The sequence below is a fragment of the Gorilla gorilla genome, chromosome 10 (genome assembly GCF_029281585.2).
Source record: "Gorilla gorilla gorilla isolate KB3781 chromosome 10, NHGRI_mGorGor1-v2.1_pri, whole genome shotgun sequence".
Classification (NCBI taxonomy): domain Eukaryota; kingdom Metazoa; phylum Chordata; class Mammalia; order Primates; family Hominidae; genus Gorilla; species Gorilla gorilla.
Genome location: NC_073234.2, coordinates 44,627,448 through 44,646,970, shown reverse-complemented (window position 1 = coordinate 44,646,970; position 19,523 = coordinate 44,627,448). Strand labels below are relative to the sequence as shown.

At 47.6% G+C, this 19,523-nt stretch overlaps 2 protein-coding genes across 7 annotated transcripts; both read right to left on the bottom strand.

Annotated features, from left to right (window-relative positions):
* Positions 1-1,469: 1,469 nt before the first annotated feature.
* On the bottom strand, positions 1,470-15,114 carry NACA (nascent polypeptide associated complex subunit alpha). Of its 6 annotated transcripts, none has more exons than XM_031016602.3 (8): positions 14,253-15,114; positions 13,444-13,515; positions 3,644-3,729; positions 3,404-3,481; positions 2,580-2,726; positions 2,105-2,233; positions 1,829-1,951; positions 1,470-1,595 (listed from the first exon to the last, which is right to left on the bottom strand). In XM_031016602.3, the coding sequence occupies exons 2-8, from the start codon at positions 13,511-13,513 to the stop codon at positions 1,581-1,583; spliced, it is 648 nt and encodes a 215-aa protein (XP_030872462.1). In that variant the 5' UTR covers positions 13,514-13,515; positions 14,253-15,114; the 3' UTR covers positions 1,470-1,580. The 6 variants fall into 6 exon arrangements, with proteins under 6 accessions (XP_030872462.1, XP_030872464.1, XP_030872463.1 ...); XM_031016604.3 differs by having other exon boundaries at positions 13,444-13,541; positions 14,253-14,518; XM_031016603.3 differs by having other exon boundaries at positions 13,954-14,426.
* Positions 3,736-13,434, bottom strand: LOC129526062 (nascent polypeptide-associated complex subunit alpha, muscle-specific form). The gene has a single exon (XM_055359328.2). The coding sequence runs from the start codon at positions 10,416-10,418 to the stop codon at positions 4,809-4,811; it is 5,610 nt and encodes a 1,869-aa protein (XP_055215303.1). The 5' UTR covers positions 10,419-13,434; the 3' UTR covers positions 3,736-4,808.
* Positions 15,115-19,523: the final 4,409 nt, after the last annotated feature.

The following is a 19,523-nucleotide window of genomic DNA, read 5'->3' as shown; positions in this document are numbered from 1 at the left end:
GCCTGCCCCACCTGCCTCAGTCTCCCAAGTTGGTGGGATTACAGGTGTGAGCCACTGTACCCGGCCGGCCTCATTTTTTATGGAGACCAAAAGACTGAATTCTATAAAAATGTCTTAACTCCTTTAGTTCTAAAGCCCAGTTTTAGATGTTAGCCACATTTTTTCCCATTCTAACATATTCCTTCTAGGTGTATTTTCACGTTCTTTCAGGATTCTTGCCTCTACATTTACTTGTAACTTTCCCATTTCTAAATTGTAGCCCTTTGATTTCCTCCAAACCATTCTCTGACAACCCAAACTGAGTTTTTCTTGGAATTCCTACGTAGCTATCTGTAAACTAACTGTTATGTTTTAGTTAGCCTGGGAGAGTCCTAGTTTTCATTTATTGTCCTAATATGTAATTATGGCTGTCCTAATCAGAAGCTACTTTGTAGATTAAAATGTCTGTAGAGAATATGCTTAAGAGCAGAAGGTTTACAATATACTCAATATCTTCCCCTTCAGGAGGTAGCCTTTTCATGTACCTCCAACTTTCTCTTCAACCCTGTACCAAGCTCTTACATGTCAATATGTAACCAATGTAAACTCCTCAGAGGCCACAAAAGCCCCAGTGTGCATTCAGAAAGATTGGAGTTGAGTGAAGGGGCTGATTACTAGATACAGAAGAATCAGGATCTGCTAACAGTTAACATCTGGGAAAGAAAGTGGAAATGAGAAACTAATTTTTTTTTGAGACAGTGTCTCACTCTGTCACCCAGGCTGGAGTGCAGTGGTGTGATCTCAGGGATTACTCAGTGATCCTATTTTTTGTAGAGGCGGGGTTTTGCCATGTTTCCCAGGCTGGTGTCAAATTCCTGGGCTAAAGAGATCCACCTGCCTTGGCCTCCAAAAGTGTTGGGATTACAGGTGTGAGCCGTCACGCCTGGTCAGAAATGAGAAACTTTATAGTCAAGTTGTATTTCCTGAAGTTAAGAAGGTCCTAACAGCCTAGTATAGTAACTTTTTTTTTTTTTTTTGAGATGGAGTCTTGCTGTGTCGCCCAGGCTGGAGTGCAGTGGCGTGATCTGGGCTTACTGCAAGCTCTGCCTCCCAGGTTCACACCATTCTCCTGCCTCAGCCTCCCGAGCAGCTGGGACTACAGGTGCCCACCACCACGCCCGGCTAATTTTTTGTATTTTTAGTGGAGACGGGGTTTCACCGTGTTAGCCAGGATGGTCTCGATCTCCTGACCTCGTGATCTGCCCCCTCCTTGGCCTCCCAAAGTGCCGGGATTACAGGCGTGAGCCACCACACCTGGCCAGTAACTTCTTAAAAGAGGTATAAAGTCTGAGATTCTAAGTGGGAAATCTGTGGCACTAAACCTTATCAAATGAGGGAGGCCTTAGGAGTAATTAATACATTACTAGAACCTTTTTAAGTTTTTTTTTTTTTTTGGTGGGGGGGTGGCAGGGAAGAGACCAGTCACCGACTGAGTTCATCCAACAAGAAGCCATAACTTTATTTATGATAGAAACAGTACAAATTTCAAACCAAGCTGCAGTTACTCCTTTGAGACACCAAAAAAAGTTGTTTCCAGATGGTTACATTGTTAATTCCTGTAATAGAGAAAAGATAATTAGCGGTTCTTATAGGCAAATCAGGAGAATTCAGGTCACTAAAACTCTTACAGGCAAATCAGGAGAATTTAGGCCACTAAAACCTATACGGCAACTCAGAAGAGGCTCTGGAACGAGGTTCCTTAATTGGCTGATATTTAGCAAGACAAAATAAAGTCACTCATAATTGGTCAGGGCAGAGGGAGTCAAGGAACAAAGGCTTGAACACTTACCATAATCGCATTTACAATATCATTACTGTTGTTCTTCAGGGCTCGGACTGCCTTTGCTCTCGACACATTTGCTTGTGACATGACCAGTTCTATGTCCTTAACTTCTACACCTGTTTCATCGACCTGAGAGATGAGAGGGAAAAAGCAGTAAATTAAAGGCAAGAACAATTTCAGCAGTTCTTTGGAGTCTCCTGAATCTAGTTTTTAATATAGCTCACCAACACGAACACAATGCTATATGGCAAGAGTTAAAGTATGAAAGATTTCCTAGTATACCTCTTCCTCTTCACTCTCCTCTTGTACAGTTGGAGTCTGTGTGTTTTCTTGAATGTTTGAGACAGCTTCACCTTGAACTTTGAATTTCTCAGCAGCTGCTAGTTGTGCTTGCTGGGATAAATCTTCGATCTACAGGGTAGAAAATACAGATCCATGTAAGTAGATTAGCAGTCTTTGAAAAATAAATCATATAGTTTCATAACTCTCTGTAAACCCATTCAGGTAACTTATTGTACAGCTTTAAACTGCTTGCCCTCACAGTATAAAGAGTAGTTGTTTAGGTTTAGAGCAGTGGTTCTAAACTAGGGGGTAGTTAGGTCTCCCAGGAGATATATGGCAATGGAGTTTTTGGGTAATCAAAACTGGATGTAATGGATAGCCCTTCCATAACAGAGAACTATCTGACGCAAAATGTCAGCAGTGCTGAGGTTGAGAAACCCTGGTCTAGAACAACGCCCAAGAAAAGTTTACTCACCTTGGCTTCCCCAAAAACTATGTAAGTATCTGAAGCAGGGCTCTTGTAGACATCTGGTTTTGTGATGACAAAGAGGATATTCTTAGATTTCCGGATAGTGACTCTAGTAACTCCTGTAACCTGCCGAAGACCCAGTTTGGACATAGCCTAAAGAAGAGAAAATAGTATCAGGTTTTCAACCTCTTTAGAAGCAGCCTAAAGAAGCAAGGAACATAATACAACATCCAAAGCAAAGCCTTTCCCCAGGCTGAGAAAAGTTCATACAAGAATAGAGAATGGGTTTTCTGCCGTAGTAACTTCTGTTACTTTATTTTTTATTTTTTGGAGGCAGGTCTTGCTCTGTCGCCCAGGCTGGAGTGCAGTGGTGCAATCTCGGCTCAATGTAATGTCCGTCTCCCAGGTTCAAGCAATTGCCGTGCCTCAGCCACCTTAGTAGCTGGGACTACAGGAGCGTACCACCATGCCCTGCTCTATTTTTTTGGTATTTTTAGTAGAGATGGGGTTTCGCCATGTTGGCCAGGCTGGTCTTGAACTCCTGACCTCAAGTGATCCACCCGCCTTGGCCTTCCAGTGTGCTGGGATAACAGGTGTGAGCCACCAACCCAGCTACTTCTGTTACTTTCAACAGGATTCTACCACTACTAAGAATTGGGTTCAGTGTATACTGCTTGGGTGACAGGTGCACCAAAATCTCAAAAATCACCACTAGAGAACTTACTTGTGTAACCAAAATACCACCTGTTCCCCAAAAACCTATGGAAATAAACAGTTCCACTCTGTATAAAGGTGCTTCATAAGATCCTGAAATCCTTTTCAAATCTTACCTTCCGTGCCTTCTTTTCACTCCGACTCTGTTTTGCTTTACTGACTGGTTCTTCATCAATTTCAGCTGCTGCCGCCAGCTAAGAAGATAAAACAGCTATTAGTTAACCAGAATCTAAGATCTGGATAGCACAATCTCCTTGTGGGTTTTCCTTTATGAAGGTTCACAGTTCCAAATACAAAAGTTGCCCTGATCAACCCTGCTTCTTTGACCCAATACCAGTTAGTAAGAGAATACCCACCTGGGCTTGTTGTGTGGTTGCCTGGGTGGAATCCTGTTCTTCAAGCTCTGGTACTGATTCATCACTGTCAGATTCTGTTCCAGACCCTAAGATGAGAAACAACTTTTACTGCTTTATAGTAGAAATTATAAGAGAAGGTACTTCACCACAGCCTGCCCTGGACTAGAGGTGAATGCCTCATGCTAGACCTAAGAATGTTAAATGTAAACCAACTGGCTTGTGTGAAGCCAGCTTGATAGCCCCTAACTTAGTCACTAACTAGCGGGTACGTATCTAGTAAAGACCCAGCCCTAACCCCAGAAATGAGGAGTAATCACTAGAAATAGCTGAGCAGTTTAATATACTGTAACTGCTTTCTTTCCCTCAAGGTCTTTGTTTCTTGGCACAGGCAAATAATGACCCATATGACTCTAAATTTTACCCAATAGTCCAATTATCCCTGTAAAGTTCTGTCAGAAGGTGCCCCCAGATACACTTAAGTGAAAAAACCAAAATCACACCGTGGAGGCACAACAGGTTGGGTGGTTTTCCCCTCAACTTTTAAACTGGGTTGGAGGAAGTCAAAAGCAGACACATACACATATTCAGCCTCATTTTCAAACCATTCACCCCAGCAATGTGATCTAATCAATAATAATAAGAAGATTCTCAATGATGATGACCTATATCTCTAGTTTTTCCAAACATAATTCACATAAATTTCTTTCAATTCAAAGGCCAAGCATCAGTAAAGACTACTGAGGAAAAAAAGCATACACCTGCACCATTTTCAGGCTAGGAAAAACAGATTTCTACATTTTTATGAAAAGGGAGTCCCTGGACAACTGGTCATTACTAAGTCTAATAATGGAAAAATAAATACAAATAGTTCAATTCTCCAATAATTTTAGCAAATCTCAGGCCCAGGGACAAGGTTAGTTAGTGATGTGGTAGGGATTAGAGCAAATGAAAAGGTCTGGCAGGTCTTGGTTTTCAATGTCAGATCAATTAGGTAAAATAGATGGCATGGCAGGCTCAGGGTAGTCCAGGCCACATTATACAAAAATGATACACAATGTACTATGTATCTATCTGAAGTAATGAAAACCAAGATTTGGTTTCATATTCCTAGAACTTTTGCATTTAAAATTATCATTCTATGTTCTACATCCAAACCCAAGCAGATTCACTGGAGAAAGCGGCGCATCACAGGGTTAGTATTGGTGGGTAGCCCCCAAGAGGGGTGTGGACGACAGACACACCATGCACACGGCAAACCAAGGCAAATACCCTTGTTGTTCTTCATAACAGGTTGCTTGGCAGAGGGGGTTGGGACAGGGATTCCAGCAGATTTAGGGGTGGGCATGTTGACGAGGACCGACTGGAAAGGCACTCCCCCAGAGATTGGTTCCGGGGGAATCAGAGGCGGCAGCTCATCCTCATCAGCAGGGGCAAGGGGTTTAGAGGGTGATTCCAACACCAGCCCAGGAGAGGACGGCAGAAATTGCTGTTTAGGAGGCAGAGTGGGAACTGGGGAGGGAGCAAGAGGCAGAGAGACTGGTGGGGTGGGTGCTGGAGAGACAGATGCTGATTCAGGTTTAGGAAGGACCTTCTCAAAGGCAGCTGCTGTTAGAGGGGTGGATGCCTTAGACTCAGGAGGAGCCAAGGGGCCCTTTGGGGAATGAGAAGCATCTTTGCCTTTTGCTGTCTTTGAAGAGTCTTTCTGAACAGGGAGTAGAGGGGCTGGAGCCACTGTGGAAAGGGGTCCTTTAGAACCATTCTTAGCTGAGGGATCTGGGCATATAGGAGGTGAAGTAGCAGAACTCTTTTTGGTCTGTGGACCTTTCCGAGTGGGAGCTGTGATGATTGGCGTGCTTTCTGGAGCTGGGGCAACAAGTACTTCTTTCAGAGCTGTGGGGCCTTTCTTTGCTGGAAGCCCTTTAGATGCCTGAGGAACAGTGGCCCCCATTTTACATGTGACAGAAGCTGGGGAAGTAGGGGAGTCTTTGAGGGAGGAAGGAGTCATAGGTGGGGAAGTGGGAGTCCCTTTCGGGGCTGGAGTTGCTGGGCCCTTTTCGGGGGATGGAGGAGTCACAGCTGGAGGAGTAGGTGCCTCTTTGGGGGAGGGAGAAGTCACAGCTGGTGGAATGAGGAGCTCTTTGGGGGATGGGGCCCCTTTGTAAGTGGAAGGAGTCACTGCTGGGGGACTGGAGGCCTCTTTGGAGGATGGGGTAGCTGGGGCTTCTTTGGGGGCTGGAATTGCTGGGGTCTTTTTAGGGGAGGGAACAGTCATAGCTGGGGGAATGAGGGCCTCTTTGGGGGCTAGAGTTGCTGGGGTCTTTTTAGAGAGAAGAGTCGCTGTTGGGGCAATGGGGTCCCTTCTGGAGGATGGGGTAGCTGGGACCTCTTTGGGGGAAGAAGGAATCACAGCTGGCAGAGTGGGGGCCCCCATGGGGGCTGGAGTTGCTGGGGCCTTTTTGGGAGAGGAAGAAGTGGCAACTTGTTTGGGGGCTGGGGGCTCCTTGGGGGAAGGAGGAGTCACTGCTGGGAGGGTGGGATCCCTTTTGGAGGATGGGGTAGCTGGGCCTCCTTTGGGGGCTGAAGTTGCTGGGGCCTTTTTGAGGGAGACAGGAGTCACTGCTGGGGGAGTGAGATCTCCTTTGGATGGGGTGGCTGCGCCTTTTCTGGTGACTGGAGTTGCTGGAGCCTTTTTGGGGGAGAGAGGAATCACTGCTGGGGAAGTGGGGTCCCCTTTGGGAGATGGGATAGCTGGTCCTCTTTTGGGGGAGGGAGGAGTCATAGCGGGACCTCCTTTGTGGGAGGGGGTTGCAGCTGGGGGAGTGGGGCCCTCTTTGGAGGATGGGGTAGTTGGGCCTCCTTTAGAGGAGGGAGTTGTAGCTGGGAGAGTAGGGGTCCCTTTAGGGGAGGGAGGAGTTACAGCTGGGGAAGTGGGGGCCCCTTTGGGGGGTGGGGTACCTGGGCTTCCTTTTGGGGAGGGAGGAGTTGCAGCTGGGGGAGTGGGGGCCCCTTTGGGGGGTGAGGTAGCTGGGCCTCCTTTTGGAGAGGGAGGAGTTACAACTGTGGGATTGGGGGCCCCTTTGTGGGGTGGGGTAGCTAGACCTCCTTTTGGGGAGGGAGGAGTTGCAGCTGGGGGAGTGGGGGCCCCTTTGGGGGGTGGGGTAGCTGGGCCTCCTTTTGGGGAGGGAGGAGTTGCAGCTGGGGTTGTGGGGGCCCCTTTGGGGGATGGGGTAGCTAGACCTCCTTTTGGGGAGGGAGGAGTTGCAGCTGGGGTTGTGGGGGCCCCTTTGGGGGATGGGGTAGCTAGACCTCCTTTTGGGGAGGGAGGAGTTGCAACTGGGGTTGTGGGGGCCCCTTTGGGGGATGGGGTAGCTAGACCTCCTTTTGGGGAGGGAGGAGTTGCAGCTGGGGTTGTGGGGGCCCCTTTTGGGGGTGGGGTAGCTAGACCTCCTTTTGGGGAGGGAGGAGTTGCAGCTGGGGATGTGGGTACCCCTTTGTGGGGTGGAGTAGCTAGATCTCCTTTTGGGGAGGGAGGAGTCGCAGCTGGGGGAATGGGGGCCCCTTTGGGGGATGGGGTAGCCGGGCCTCCTTTTGGGGAGGGAGGAGTCGCAGCTGGGGGAGTGGGGGCCCCTTTGGGGGATGGGGTAGCTGGACCTCCTTTTGGGGAGGGAAGAGTTGCAGCTGGGGTTGTGGGGGCCCCTTTGGGGAGTGGGGTAGCTGCTGGACTTCCTTTGGGGGAGGGAGGAGTTGCAGCTGGGGGTGTGGGTGCCCCTTTGGGGAATGGGGTAGCTGCTGGACTTCCTTTGGGGGAGGGAGGAGTCACAGCTGGGGGTGTGGGGGCCCCTTTGGGGGATGGAGTAGCTGGACCTCCTTTGGGGGAGGGAGGAGTCGCAGCTGGGGGTATGGGGGCCCCTTTGGGGGATGGAGTAGCTGGACCTCCTTTGGGGGAGGGAGGAGTTGCAGCTGGGGGTGTGGGGGCCCATTTCGGGGATGGGGTAGCTGGGCCTCCTTTAGGGGAGGGAGGAGTTGCAGCTGGGGGTGTGGGGGCCCCTTTGGGGGATGGGGAAGCTGGGATTCCTTTGGGGGCTGGAGTTGCTCGGGCCTTTTTGGGGGAGGAAGAAGTCATGGATAGAGCGGGAGCCTGTTTGGGTGCTGGGGTAGCTGGACCCTCTTTGGGGAAGGGCAGATTCACCACTGAAGGAGTGGGGGTCTCTTTGGGGGGTAGTGTTACTCCTTTGGGAGACAGAGGAGTCACAGCTGAGGGAGTAGGGGCCCCTTTGGGGGATGGAGGAGTGGGAGAATGCTTCGTGGCTGGTGAGTCTTTAGAGCCTTGGAAAGAAAGACTATTCTCTGGAAGAAATGAAGCTTCAACTGGAGAAACAGGGGATGAGAGATTTCCAACAGGAGTATCAGGGCCAGCAGAACCCTTCTTGGTTGGAGGTCTTTTAGTCTGAGGAGACACACTAACCCCTAAAGGAGATGGGGAATCAGCTAGGTAAGTCAGAGTTCCTTTGGAAGATGCAGTAGCAGAAGCACCAGAGTCCTCAGTTGGGCACTCTTTGGGAGAGGAAGCAACAGGTGCCAATGCTGAAGTATGAGAAATACCATCAACCTTTCTTGTACCTGGAGGAGTCCCAGCTGGGGGAAGAGAGGGTGAGGGCACAGACTTTGGGACTTCAGGGGCCAGCACTAAGGTAGCCAGAGGAGCACAGGTATTCTGGGGGGATGGAGCCACAGGGCAATTTTCTGAAGCTGTAGGAACCAAGGGTAAAGTAGTAAGAGTACCTTCCTTAACTGGGTGGTTTTTAGGAGCTAAAGAGACAGTTCCTTCTAGAAAAGGGCTGGCTGTAGTTGTATAAGTTGAGGTACCTTTGGCAGTTGTGGGAGCCACCCCAGCAGGGTCAGCACTTTCCAAAGGAAATGCAGCCACTGTTGGGGTAATGAGAGAACTTTTGAGAAGCGGACCAGCAGAGTCTGGGCCTGCATAAGAATCTGTCTTGATTACAGAGGCCGAGGAGTTAACACCCAGAGGGGAGGTCATACTGCTGGCTGTCTTACCTATAGGGAGAGGCTCCCCAAGGCTTTTCTTTGCTAGGGTGGCTCCAGGAGAAAGAGGTATCTCTGGAGAAGAGGATGTACTTTGGAAAGAAGGGGAATTTTTAGGGGCTGCCTGGACTAACGGTAATATAGCAGGGTCTTTCTTGGTGGTGAGTCCTGCTTGGGCTGGAGAGAAAGGGGCTCCTTCAGGAGAGGCAGGTACAGTTTGGAGGTCTTTTTGTGTTGGAAATTTAATCAATACTGAACTGGGGAGATTTTTGAGGTCTTCAGGGTCTGGCAGAGGAGGAGAGACTGGTATCCTCAGAGTGGTTGCTACTTGAGTAGAAGGCTCTTTGGGAGCCACAGGTGCCATAACCAAGGCAGCAGGGGAAGTTGGTTCTATGTTACTTATGGGACCTGATGACATTGGACGAGAAACACAAGTAGCTACCTCAAAGGTAGTAGTAGGTGCTGCAGCAATTGTACAGGAGTTAGTCACCACAAGTGGGGTGGTTCCAACAGAAGAAACGGGCATTTGGGCCACTAAAGGATAATGAGTGGCATTAGGAGAGCTTTTGAGAATGAGAGAGGTTGTAAGAGATAATGAAGAAGAGGTAGCTACATTTAAGGAGCCAGAAGGGCTGTAGGTTATGCTAGAGATGGTAGAGGGACCTTTGTCAACAGATGGAGCCACCACTGGAAAGGCAGCCACAGTAGCAGGAACTACCTCATTTCTGGAAGGAAGGGGAGGAATTACAGATCTCTGAGGAGGATAAGAGGCCCCTGTGGAAGAATGATCTACAGAAATGGTCTTCACTGTAGGGTCTGACAAAGCACTAGGACCTGTTTGACCTAAAAGTTGGACAGAACCAAAAGAACTCTGATGTAAAGGTGCAAGATAAGAGCCCAGAGAAATGGGAAAATCCGGGGGGGTGTTGGGACCCGCAGTCTTTTGAGAAGAGGTCACCACAGGAAGAGACTGAGTTGAAAGAGATAAGGCAGCAGGTGGACTAACAGGCCCCTTCAGGCTGAGGCTTCCTGGGTTTTGTGGAGAAATCAGAACTGAGGAAATGGTGGTATCTTTGACTTGAGGGGAAGCGATGGCTAGGGTAGTTGTGGGTGTTGTCTGAGGAAGGGAGGCCACTCCAGATTGAATAGAGGCCATGGGAGTCACACAGTGGTAAGGAACAGTACTGACTATACATGGAGGGCTGGGGGTGCCTTTTGGATTAGGGACTACCTCAGATGGAACTTTATTAAGATTAGTCTTTGGTTCTGAGGGAGCAATGGGAGCTGACAGAGTTATCGCTGACCCTGACTCAGCTACAGCCACTGAAGGAGGTGAAGTAAGAAGGTTAGGTGGAAAAGCAGAACTCTTCTGAACTGAGTGGGGAGCCAGGGCAACCAGAGCTAAGGGAGCTGAAGAGGAAGGGGTCCCTTTCAGAGTTGGAGCTATCATGGGAGAGGCTAGAGCTAAGGCAGCTGGGGAGATGGGAGGCCCTATTAGGTTTGGTAGGAAGGTTGGGGCTTCAGGGGCAGTTCCCAAAGGTAGGGCTGTTCCAGAGGATGACTGGGGAAAAGGAACTTCTAAAGGGGTCGAGGCAATAGTAGAGGGAGAAGGGAATGGGGAAGCCTGGTTAGCAGCTGAGAGAGGGCACTGTTGTGGGGCAGGAGAGCAAGGAGGGGGGAGGGTAGGTCCAGGCTGCCCTAAGGCAGCAGTGACACTCAAGGCTGAAGACATAGGTAGCACAGCTGGAGAAAGGCAAAAGGAGATAAAGAAAGGGGGAGGGGGAGGAGAAAAAAGGTGAGTTATGCAGCCCAACTTGGTACAACATGCCTCCTAGGAAACACTGGAGTTTAAAATCTGACAGTCTAAGTCACCACGCAGGATTAGATAAAGGTGACAGGCAACAACAACCTTCCCCAAACATTTTTCAGTGGTCAAGTGAGAAGACATTCCCCTCCTAATTTCTCACACTTCCCCAAGTTCTACCAAAGTAAACCAACTATTTTAGGGTGAGGAGAATAGTCTAAGAGCAGCCTATATCTAAATGGGGAGCACAGACTCTTGGTAGGTTGAGAACAACATGCTTTCTATCCTTTCCCAGTTGTGCCCTCCCCTTACTTCTTGAAATGGACTGTATTCCCAAGTCTTTCTCACAGCCAATAGAATTCCCACGAGAAGAACAGCTGTGCTACTCTGTCCACCCAAATATCATGAACAGAAAAGATACTGAAAACTGGAACAAAGAAGGTAGTGAGCAGTGACGATGATGGGGAATCTGAACTGAATAAGAAAACACAGGCTTTTATACTTTCAGGCTTCCACTAGGCTAGGAAACATCTGACTCTGTTAGAATAGTTTTGGGAAGGAGGTGCACAGCACAATTCAGTTCTTCCTAAAGTTGAAACACTTCAGAATTTAATATCAAGTATTAAAGTCACTTAGCTTCTTTATACCTTACCACTTTACTTACTCACAAAACCCAGACAAGAAAACCAACCACAAAAGGACTGTAATAGTCTCTATAAACCTTCCTAGGTGATGTTAATTCTTCAGACATCAATCCAAGATGAATTAGACATGAATTAGACCTCCAGGCAGAGAGCTTACTCACAAGGGTAGGGACTGTATTATGAAACTGTAACCTAACTTGTTAAACCAGATTGTGGTGCTATTTTAGAAGAAGAGAATTGGAGAGCCTGGAACAGTGGCTCATGCCTGTAATCCCAGCACTTTGGGATGCCTGGGAGGGCGGATCACGAGGTCAGGAGTTCCAGACCGACCTGACCAACATGGCGAAACCCCGTCTCTACTAAAAATACAAAAATTAGCTGGGTGTGGTGGTGTACACCTGTAATACCAGCTACTCAGGAGGCAGAGGCAGGAGAATGGCTTGAACCCAGGAGGTGGAGGTTGCAGTGAGCCAAGATCGCGCTACTGCATGCACTCCAGCCTGGGTGACAGGGTGAGACTCCGTCTCAAAAAAAACAAAAACAAAAACAAAAACAAACCAAAGAAGACAATTGGAGTGGCGAGAATACACTGGATCCCCACTCCTTAACTTGGAATTTAAGTGTTTCATTATGTCAAAATACACCAATGTTTGGCATGACAGTAAGACAGTATCTCTGGCATTCAGGAGGTAACACAGAATTGGATCAACAAATGCTCAATGCTTAGAAGGGAATGTTAAGGGGGGCGGGGGGGAAGCCCGTGGTACCAAAATTCAAATTCAAAATTCACTCAACCAGTAATTCTGAAGTTCTTATGGCATCCTACCATGGAAAAGACAAGGTGGCTCAACTAGTTTTTCCTGGAGAGTGGGTAGGCCAAAGTCTAACGATTACAGGAAAACACTACCAAACATAATGAATCAGAATTAAAAACATGGAATATGTTTTCTTCTGACTGGACCTCAAGTGGAATAAGGACTCAAATACTTGCTTTGACACCATCAACAATTCCTTGAGCTTCCTTCTTCATTCTAATAGACTATCATTACAGACAAAACCTTGTGTATTTATCATTGGTACTTCCTTAATATAAGCCTACTATGCAACTCAGACTATTCAGGAATACATTTAATAGCATTAAGGACTGTTTCAGAAGTAAATGCATTAGTTTTGAAGCTTGAATCAGATTATCCTAAATTCATCTGAATTTCAAATCTTCGTATTTGTAAAATTAAGTTGTTCAATGACACAATCTCTAAAATCTCGTTTTGTACTGAAATTACAGAATCTTTAGAGAACAGTACTTTATTTTTCCCCTTCCTTAAGCCCCTTGTACTTCAAGAATTTCATATTGTTTATACTCCAGCTTAGAGCCCCCTATTGTCCTTCCTAGCAGCTGTATTAATCCCTTCAGCTGCTAAAATCAAACAGGTGGGAAGAAGCTTTATGCTTTCAACTATAAGCAACTCTACTGTAACTCCAAAAAGGGACAGGAATTGCCCTTAAATAACAAATGAAATTTAAAAAAAAACATAAAAAGGTGAGAATGAAGATTACAGCCTGAAGATTTCCTTCATTTAACGCTGCACAACTGACTCAGAAAGGCTATCATTTTAAGAACTTTTCATTACCTCCTCCTAAGTTTTCTACAGAGATATGTTTTAACCAGAATTTAAAATTAGCCTTCACAGTCATTAATTTCGACGCTGAGGATAAAAGAAGGATTTATTTCAATCCTGGGTTTCACACAATGATGCAGGAACTATTCCAGCACACTAGAAGTATCTCAGCACCACCAACCCATAAACAAGTTATCCGACCTAGGACGACTCTGGGGCCCAGTAGGACACATTTACCACCAGCACACATCTCATCCAGACATGTGATAAAGGCACAATGCCAAGCTCTGCTAACTAAAACCTTGATGCAACTTGCTGGCTGGAGTTTCACAAATGCTCCGGGCTCCTTGGCCTGTGTCATCTAGTTCCAATAGGTAAGAATCACTGAGCCCCTTCCCTGCTGAGTTTTCCTATGTGAGGTGGGGGTTCCACAGGAGAGCTTCTTTTGAGGCGACAGGCATAACATAGAAAGCAAGCTAGGGTACTTTTAACATCCACGAATCTTAAAAATATTATTTTTACTCCAAATCCCTAAAGAAGTATCTCCAGGATAGTAATTTTACGGTCTATCCTCCTTGGTAAAGCTGCAACCCCAATCTCTTACAAAGTGTATTTCCCCTTGGTCATTTTGCCCACCAAATGGCCTTAGGGTTAATTTTAATTAATGGCAAGGAGGGTAGGGAAACCTACCTGTCTCAGCCTGGGGCTGCGGCAACTCCTGCTCTGTAGCAGGGACGGTTTCTGTGGCTTCGCCGGGCATTTCTGAAGGAAGGGAATAAAAAGGAGGCCTAAATTGATTGGGATACATTCACTTGCCCAACCCGGAGATAAGTATTCTTAAAAACTCCGAGGAGGGCTGTTAGAAAAAAATCGTGAGGGTGTTTGGTGACAACCTTCCCCAAAGCACCTGGGAATAAGAGGTAAATATGATGTGACCCTCACGCCTCTATCAAGGCCAGCAATTCCCACTGCATTCTCAACCCGAGGGAGAGGATCCCGGGCTGGCTCTCGATCATGGGAGACTTCAGACGCTACTGTGAACCCCCTCCACTCCTAATACTCACACTGGCTGGGCTGGGGCCTCCTGGACTACGTTTGCCGACTTTGGGGTACCAGGAGGGTAAAGACGGTGTTGTAAGTCCAACACTTGCTTGTCACAAGGAGAACGGTGTTAGAGGTTCTAAGGCTGTAACCCCTTACCCTTTTCTGGATCCTGTGAAGCAGTTCCCAAAACAAGACGCACTCCTCTTCCGCCCTCAACACTGCAACTGCTCCCATCTCTGCAGGCTCGGATTCTGGGCCCGGCCCGCAGCCCTTCTACCCTGCTTTTGCCAGGACACCAACCGCAGACCCCATTTTGTCCGCAGGTCGAGGGGCGAGTAGGAACCCTGTGGCCCAGTAAAGCCTCCAACTCTCCTTAACTCAGTCCCCGGGGCAGCTTAGCCCGAAAGAAAGGCGGATGGCTGCGGATAGAGAGTAGCGGCACAGAAAGTACTTACTGTGCAGGGAACGCGGAACCAAGATGGCGGCAGAAAGAGAGCGAGCGAGAGCGTGACCCACGCCTGTTGCAGAAGGAAGCCTGGAGCGGAGGGGGTGGAACTAGGATCCGATTCCGGGTCAAGAGCTGCCGGCAGCCACTTCCTTTGACGAGTGACTGTCAGGCCGTTCCCACGGCGGGGGTGGTGACAAGGACTAAAGGGTAAGAATTTAGAACGGGACGCGCAGGCCTAGCAGGAGCTCTCTGCGCGGACCCACACAGTCATCAGAACTAAGCAGACTCCGCCCTCCGGTCCGCAAAGTGACGACTGCGGTATTAAGTCGACCTCGCGATTTCTCAAATAGTGCAGGAAGATAAGACATTAAATAACGAATGCTACAGAGACTGCATTCACAACATTGGAGGGTGGAAGTGACTTAGGCTAACCAGTTATTTTTGGAACACACGATGTGAAAACATTTAAAAGCTGCTGGACCTTCCCCCCCCATCAACAACAACAACAACAACAACAAAAACCCATTTTAAAACTTGAGAGATGTGATGGGTCACATATAACTTCAGTTCAGATTATAAATTTAATTCAATTTATTTTTCTTGTTCTGTTCAATGACTAGAGAGACTCAAACGATGTCACCAGATGACAGCAACTCATGCGTGTTAAACCCTCCGTAAAACAATGTTAGCTGTACCCCCGCCCCCCCCAAAAAAAACACTGCTTGTAACCAAATTCTGTAATTATGTTCCAACCTTGTATGGATAACGTAATCCAGCTAAAAATTCCTCTGTCTCCCTAAATAAATGAAATCGTAACTTCTCTACTTCTGAAGGCTGACTCCATTCTTTGGAGGTTTTCTGGTTGGTCCATCCTCACACTGCCCTTGAATAAACTCTTTAAATAGATTCCGGCCCTTTTGATTGTTTTAGGTTCACGACAATTTAGCCGATGTTGAAATTATAAAGCTGCAGATTCTCCTTCCCAGAAAAAAAGAACATAGGCACATATACAATTCCTTTGCTTGCTATTTTGAGCACTTCTTGGATTTTTTTTTTTTTTTTTTTTTTGAGAGTCGCTCTGTCGGCCAGGCTAGAGTGCAGTGGCACGATCTCGGCTCACTGCAATCTCCGCCTCCAGGGCTCAAGCAGTTGTCCCGCCTCAGCCTCCCGAGTAGCTGGGATTACAGGTGTGTGCCACCACCCCCGGCTAATTTTTGTATTTTTAGTAGAGACGGGTTTCACCATGTTGGCCAGGCTGGTCTTGAACTCCTGACCTCAGGTAATCCGCCTGCCTCGGCCTCCCAAACTACTGGGATTACAGGCGTGAGCCACCATGCCTGGCCTGTTTGTTTTGTTTTTGAGACAGTCTCACTTTTATTGCCCAGGCTGGGGTGCAAAGGCGCGATCTCGGCTCACCGCAACCTCCCCTTCCCGGGTCAAGCGATTCTCCTGCCTCAGCCTCCCGGGTAGCTGGGATTACAGGCATGCGCCACCACGCCAGGCTATTTTTTGTATTTTTAGTAGAGACGGGCTTTCTCCATGTTGGCCAGGCTGGTCTCCTCCTGACTTCAGGTGATCCGCCTGCCTCGGCCTCCCAAAGTGCTGGGATTACAGGCGTGAACTACCGCCCCTGGCACTTCTTGGATATTCTAAGCTTATTTATTCTAGGTGTCTGGGACCCCACCTTAAACCATGCTTTGTACAACTGTATTTTTGAAAAGTAGAATGTAAAATCAGTGATGTGTTAATGAAAAGCCTCCCATATCTTCCCACAGCCCTACAAAAGAACTCAACAAATATTTGGTGTACCTGAATTAGCTAAACCAGTCAACATTTATTTATTTTTTGAGGCGGAGTCTCGCTCTGTCGCCCAGGCTGGGGTGCAGTGGCGCGATCTCGGCTTACTGCAACCTCGGCCTCCCGGGTTCAAGCGATTCTCTTGTCTCAGCCTCCAGAGTAGCTGGGATTATAGGTACCCGCCACCCCGCCCGGACTCCTGACCGTAGGTTATCCGCCTGCCTCAGCCTCCCAAAGTGCTGGGATTACAGGTGTGAGCCACTATGCCTGGCCTGATTTAATAGCTTTGACGACTGTGGCCACCTTTTTTTTTTTTTTTTTTTGAGACGGAGTCTCGCTGCCACCCAGGCTGGAGTGCAGTGGCACGATCTCAGCTTACTGCAACCTCCGCCTCCCGGATTCTGGCAATTCTCCTGCCACAAAAATTCTCCTGTTTCACCGTGTTGCCCAGGCTGGTCTCGAACTCCTGAGCTCAGGCAATCCACCCGCTTCGGCCTCCCATAGTGCTAGGATTACAGGCGTGAGCCACCACACCTGGTGTGGCCGCCTTTTAAGGGAAGCAGTGAAAATTTAAAATGCTTTGAAAGCTACTTTAACATTTCTGAAATCCTTAGCGTAGTGAAATGAGGATTAGGATTGGTGAATTAAAATTAAGTGAGATAGTGGGGTTTACCAGGAATGGGAAATTCTGAAATCCTCCTCAAATAGGAGAGGCAATATTGTGGAGTCATTAAAGACAGACTCTGAAATAAGACTCCTTTGTCTAAATCTATTAGGTCAGTTTAGGCAATTAACCTATATATATATTCATGTCAGTTTCCTGATCTGTAAAATGGGAAAAATAGTAGCTACTTGACAGGATTGTTTGGAAGATTAGTCTGTGTATATATATATACACACACACACTCACACTCCAATTGGAAGGAAAAAGAAACAGTCTATCTCATAAAATTATCCCATGTAATCTTTATATAAAACTTAAGGCCGGGCGCGGTGGCTCACGCCTGTAATCCCAGCACTTTGGGAGGCCGAGGCGGGCGGATCACGAGGTCAGGAGATCGAGACCATCCTGGCTAACACAGTGAAACCCCGTCTCTACTAAAAAATACAAAAAAATTAGCCGGGCGTGGTGGCGAGCGCCTGTAGTCCCAGCTACGCGGGAGGCTGAGGCAGGAGAATGGCGTGAACCCGGGAGGCGGAGCTTGCAGTGAGCCGAGATCGCGCCACTGCACTCCAGCCTGGGCGACAGAGCGAGACTCCGTCTCAAAAAAAAAAAAAAAAAAAAAAAAAAAACTTAAAAAATTTGTTACTATTAAATTGTAGATATAATCAATTTCTACCTAATAAATACATGATCTGGAAGATTTTCAATGCAGTCCTTTGGTCCATTTACCTTCAGAAGGACCAGAAATAGCCAATTTCCTTAGACAAAACTACATATTCACAATTTTTCTTTCTTCCCCAGCAAGCCCACATACTTTTTCCTCTCTCTGTAGTAATGACTAGCCAAGGAAGAATGTATTTTTTTTTCCTTTTTTTTTTTTTTGAGACAGGGTCTGGCTCTGTTGCCCAGGCTGGAGTACAGTGGGGTGATTATGGCTCACTGCAGCCTCCACCTCCTGGGCTTAAACGATTCTCCCACCTCAGCCTCCCGAGTAGCTGGGACTACAGGCGCACAACACCACACCCAGTTAATTTTTGTATTTTTTGTAGAGACGGGGTTTTGCCATGTTGCCCAGGCTGGTCTTGAACTCCTGGCCTCAAGTGATCTGCCCACTCTGCCTCCTAAAATGCTGGGATTACAGGTGTGAGCCACCACACCCGGCTAGTGTGTTTCTTAAGTTGGCAATTTTGAAGATAGAAGCCATTTCTTTGCCCCTTTGTTTCTACAGTCCTAATATGTGACTGAATTGGCAAATCAAGAAAAGGGGAAGTCAGTAGTCCTTGGGTATATTTTTGCTGTCTTTAAGAACTAAACATTGGCTGGGCGCCGTGGCTCACACCTGTAATCTCAGCAGTTTGGGAGGCCAAGGCAGGTGAACTGCTTAACCCAGGAAGGTGAACTGCTTAACCCAGGAATTAGAGACCAGCCTGGGTAAGATGGCAAGACCCCGTCTCCACAACAAAATAAAACGTAAGCCTGGCAAGGTGACGCATATCTGTAGTCCCAGCTACTCCAGAAGCTGAGGCACGAGGATCCCTTGAGCCCAGGAGTTCAGGCACTTTAATGCTAGACATATTTATAAAATGATAATGAAAGCTGAAAACGTCTCTTTTTGAGGCCGGGCATGGTGGCTCACGCCTGTAATCCCAGCACTTTGGGAGGCCGAGGCGGGTGGATCACGAGGTCAGGAGATCGAGACCATCCTGGCTAACACGGTGAAACCCCACCTCTACTAAAAATACAAAAAATTAGCTGGGGATGATGGCACGCACCTGTAGTCCCAGCTACTCAGGAGGCTGAGACAGGAGAATGGCGTGAACCTGGGAGGTGGAGTTTGTAATGAGCCGAGATGGCGCCACTGCACTCTAGCCTGGGCAGCAGAGTGAGACTCCGTCTCAAAAAAAAAAAAAAAGTCTCCTCTTTTTAAAAGCATACCAGTCTTTCCACTCTCCTTCTGAGTTCTTTACTGATTAGTTCTGGAATAATGAGTCTCTAGTAATTTTGTATTCAGGAATTTTAATCGACCCACTGTTTCTAGAACCTGAAGACTTAATAACCTATAGTACACATAAGCTCAAATAATGAAGAATTTTTGGGCCAGGTGAGGTGGCTCACACCTGGGAGGCCAAGGCAGGTGGACTGCCCAAGCTCAGGAGTTCGACACCAGCCTGGGCAACATGGTGAAAACCTGTCTCTACTAAAAATACAAAAAATCAGCTGGGTGTGGCGGCGTGCACCTGCAGTCCCAGCTACTCGGGAAGCTGAGGCAGAAGAATCGCTTGAACCTGGGAGGTGGAGGTTGCAGGGAGGCGGATTGCTCCACTGCACTCCAGCCTAGACGACAGAGTGAGACTCTGGCTCAAAAACAAACAAATAAACGAAAAAACCAAACAACGAGGAATTTTCCTTTTTTTGAGACGGAGTTTCACTCTTATTGCCCAGGCTGGAGTGCAATGGTGCAATCTCGGCTCACTGCAACCTCTGCCTCCCGGGTTCAAGTGGCTGGGATTATAGGTGTGCATCACCAGGTCTGTATTTTTAGTAGAGACAGAGTTTCACCATGCTGGTCAGGCTGGTCTGAAATTCCTGACCTCAAGTGATCCACCTGCCTCGGCCTCCCAAAGTGCTGGGATTATAGGTGTGAGCCACTGCACCCAGCAGGAATTTTCTTAAAATATAGGTCAAGGAATCAATGTGTTGACTGCAGTATAGAGTCTGTTTCATATAAACCAGAAGATAAGAAAAGATTGATTGTAGAGGAAACAATGTTAAAGGAAATGCAAAGGAAGGAAAATTTTCATTGTCATTAAAAGCACC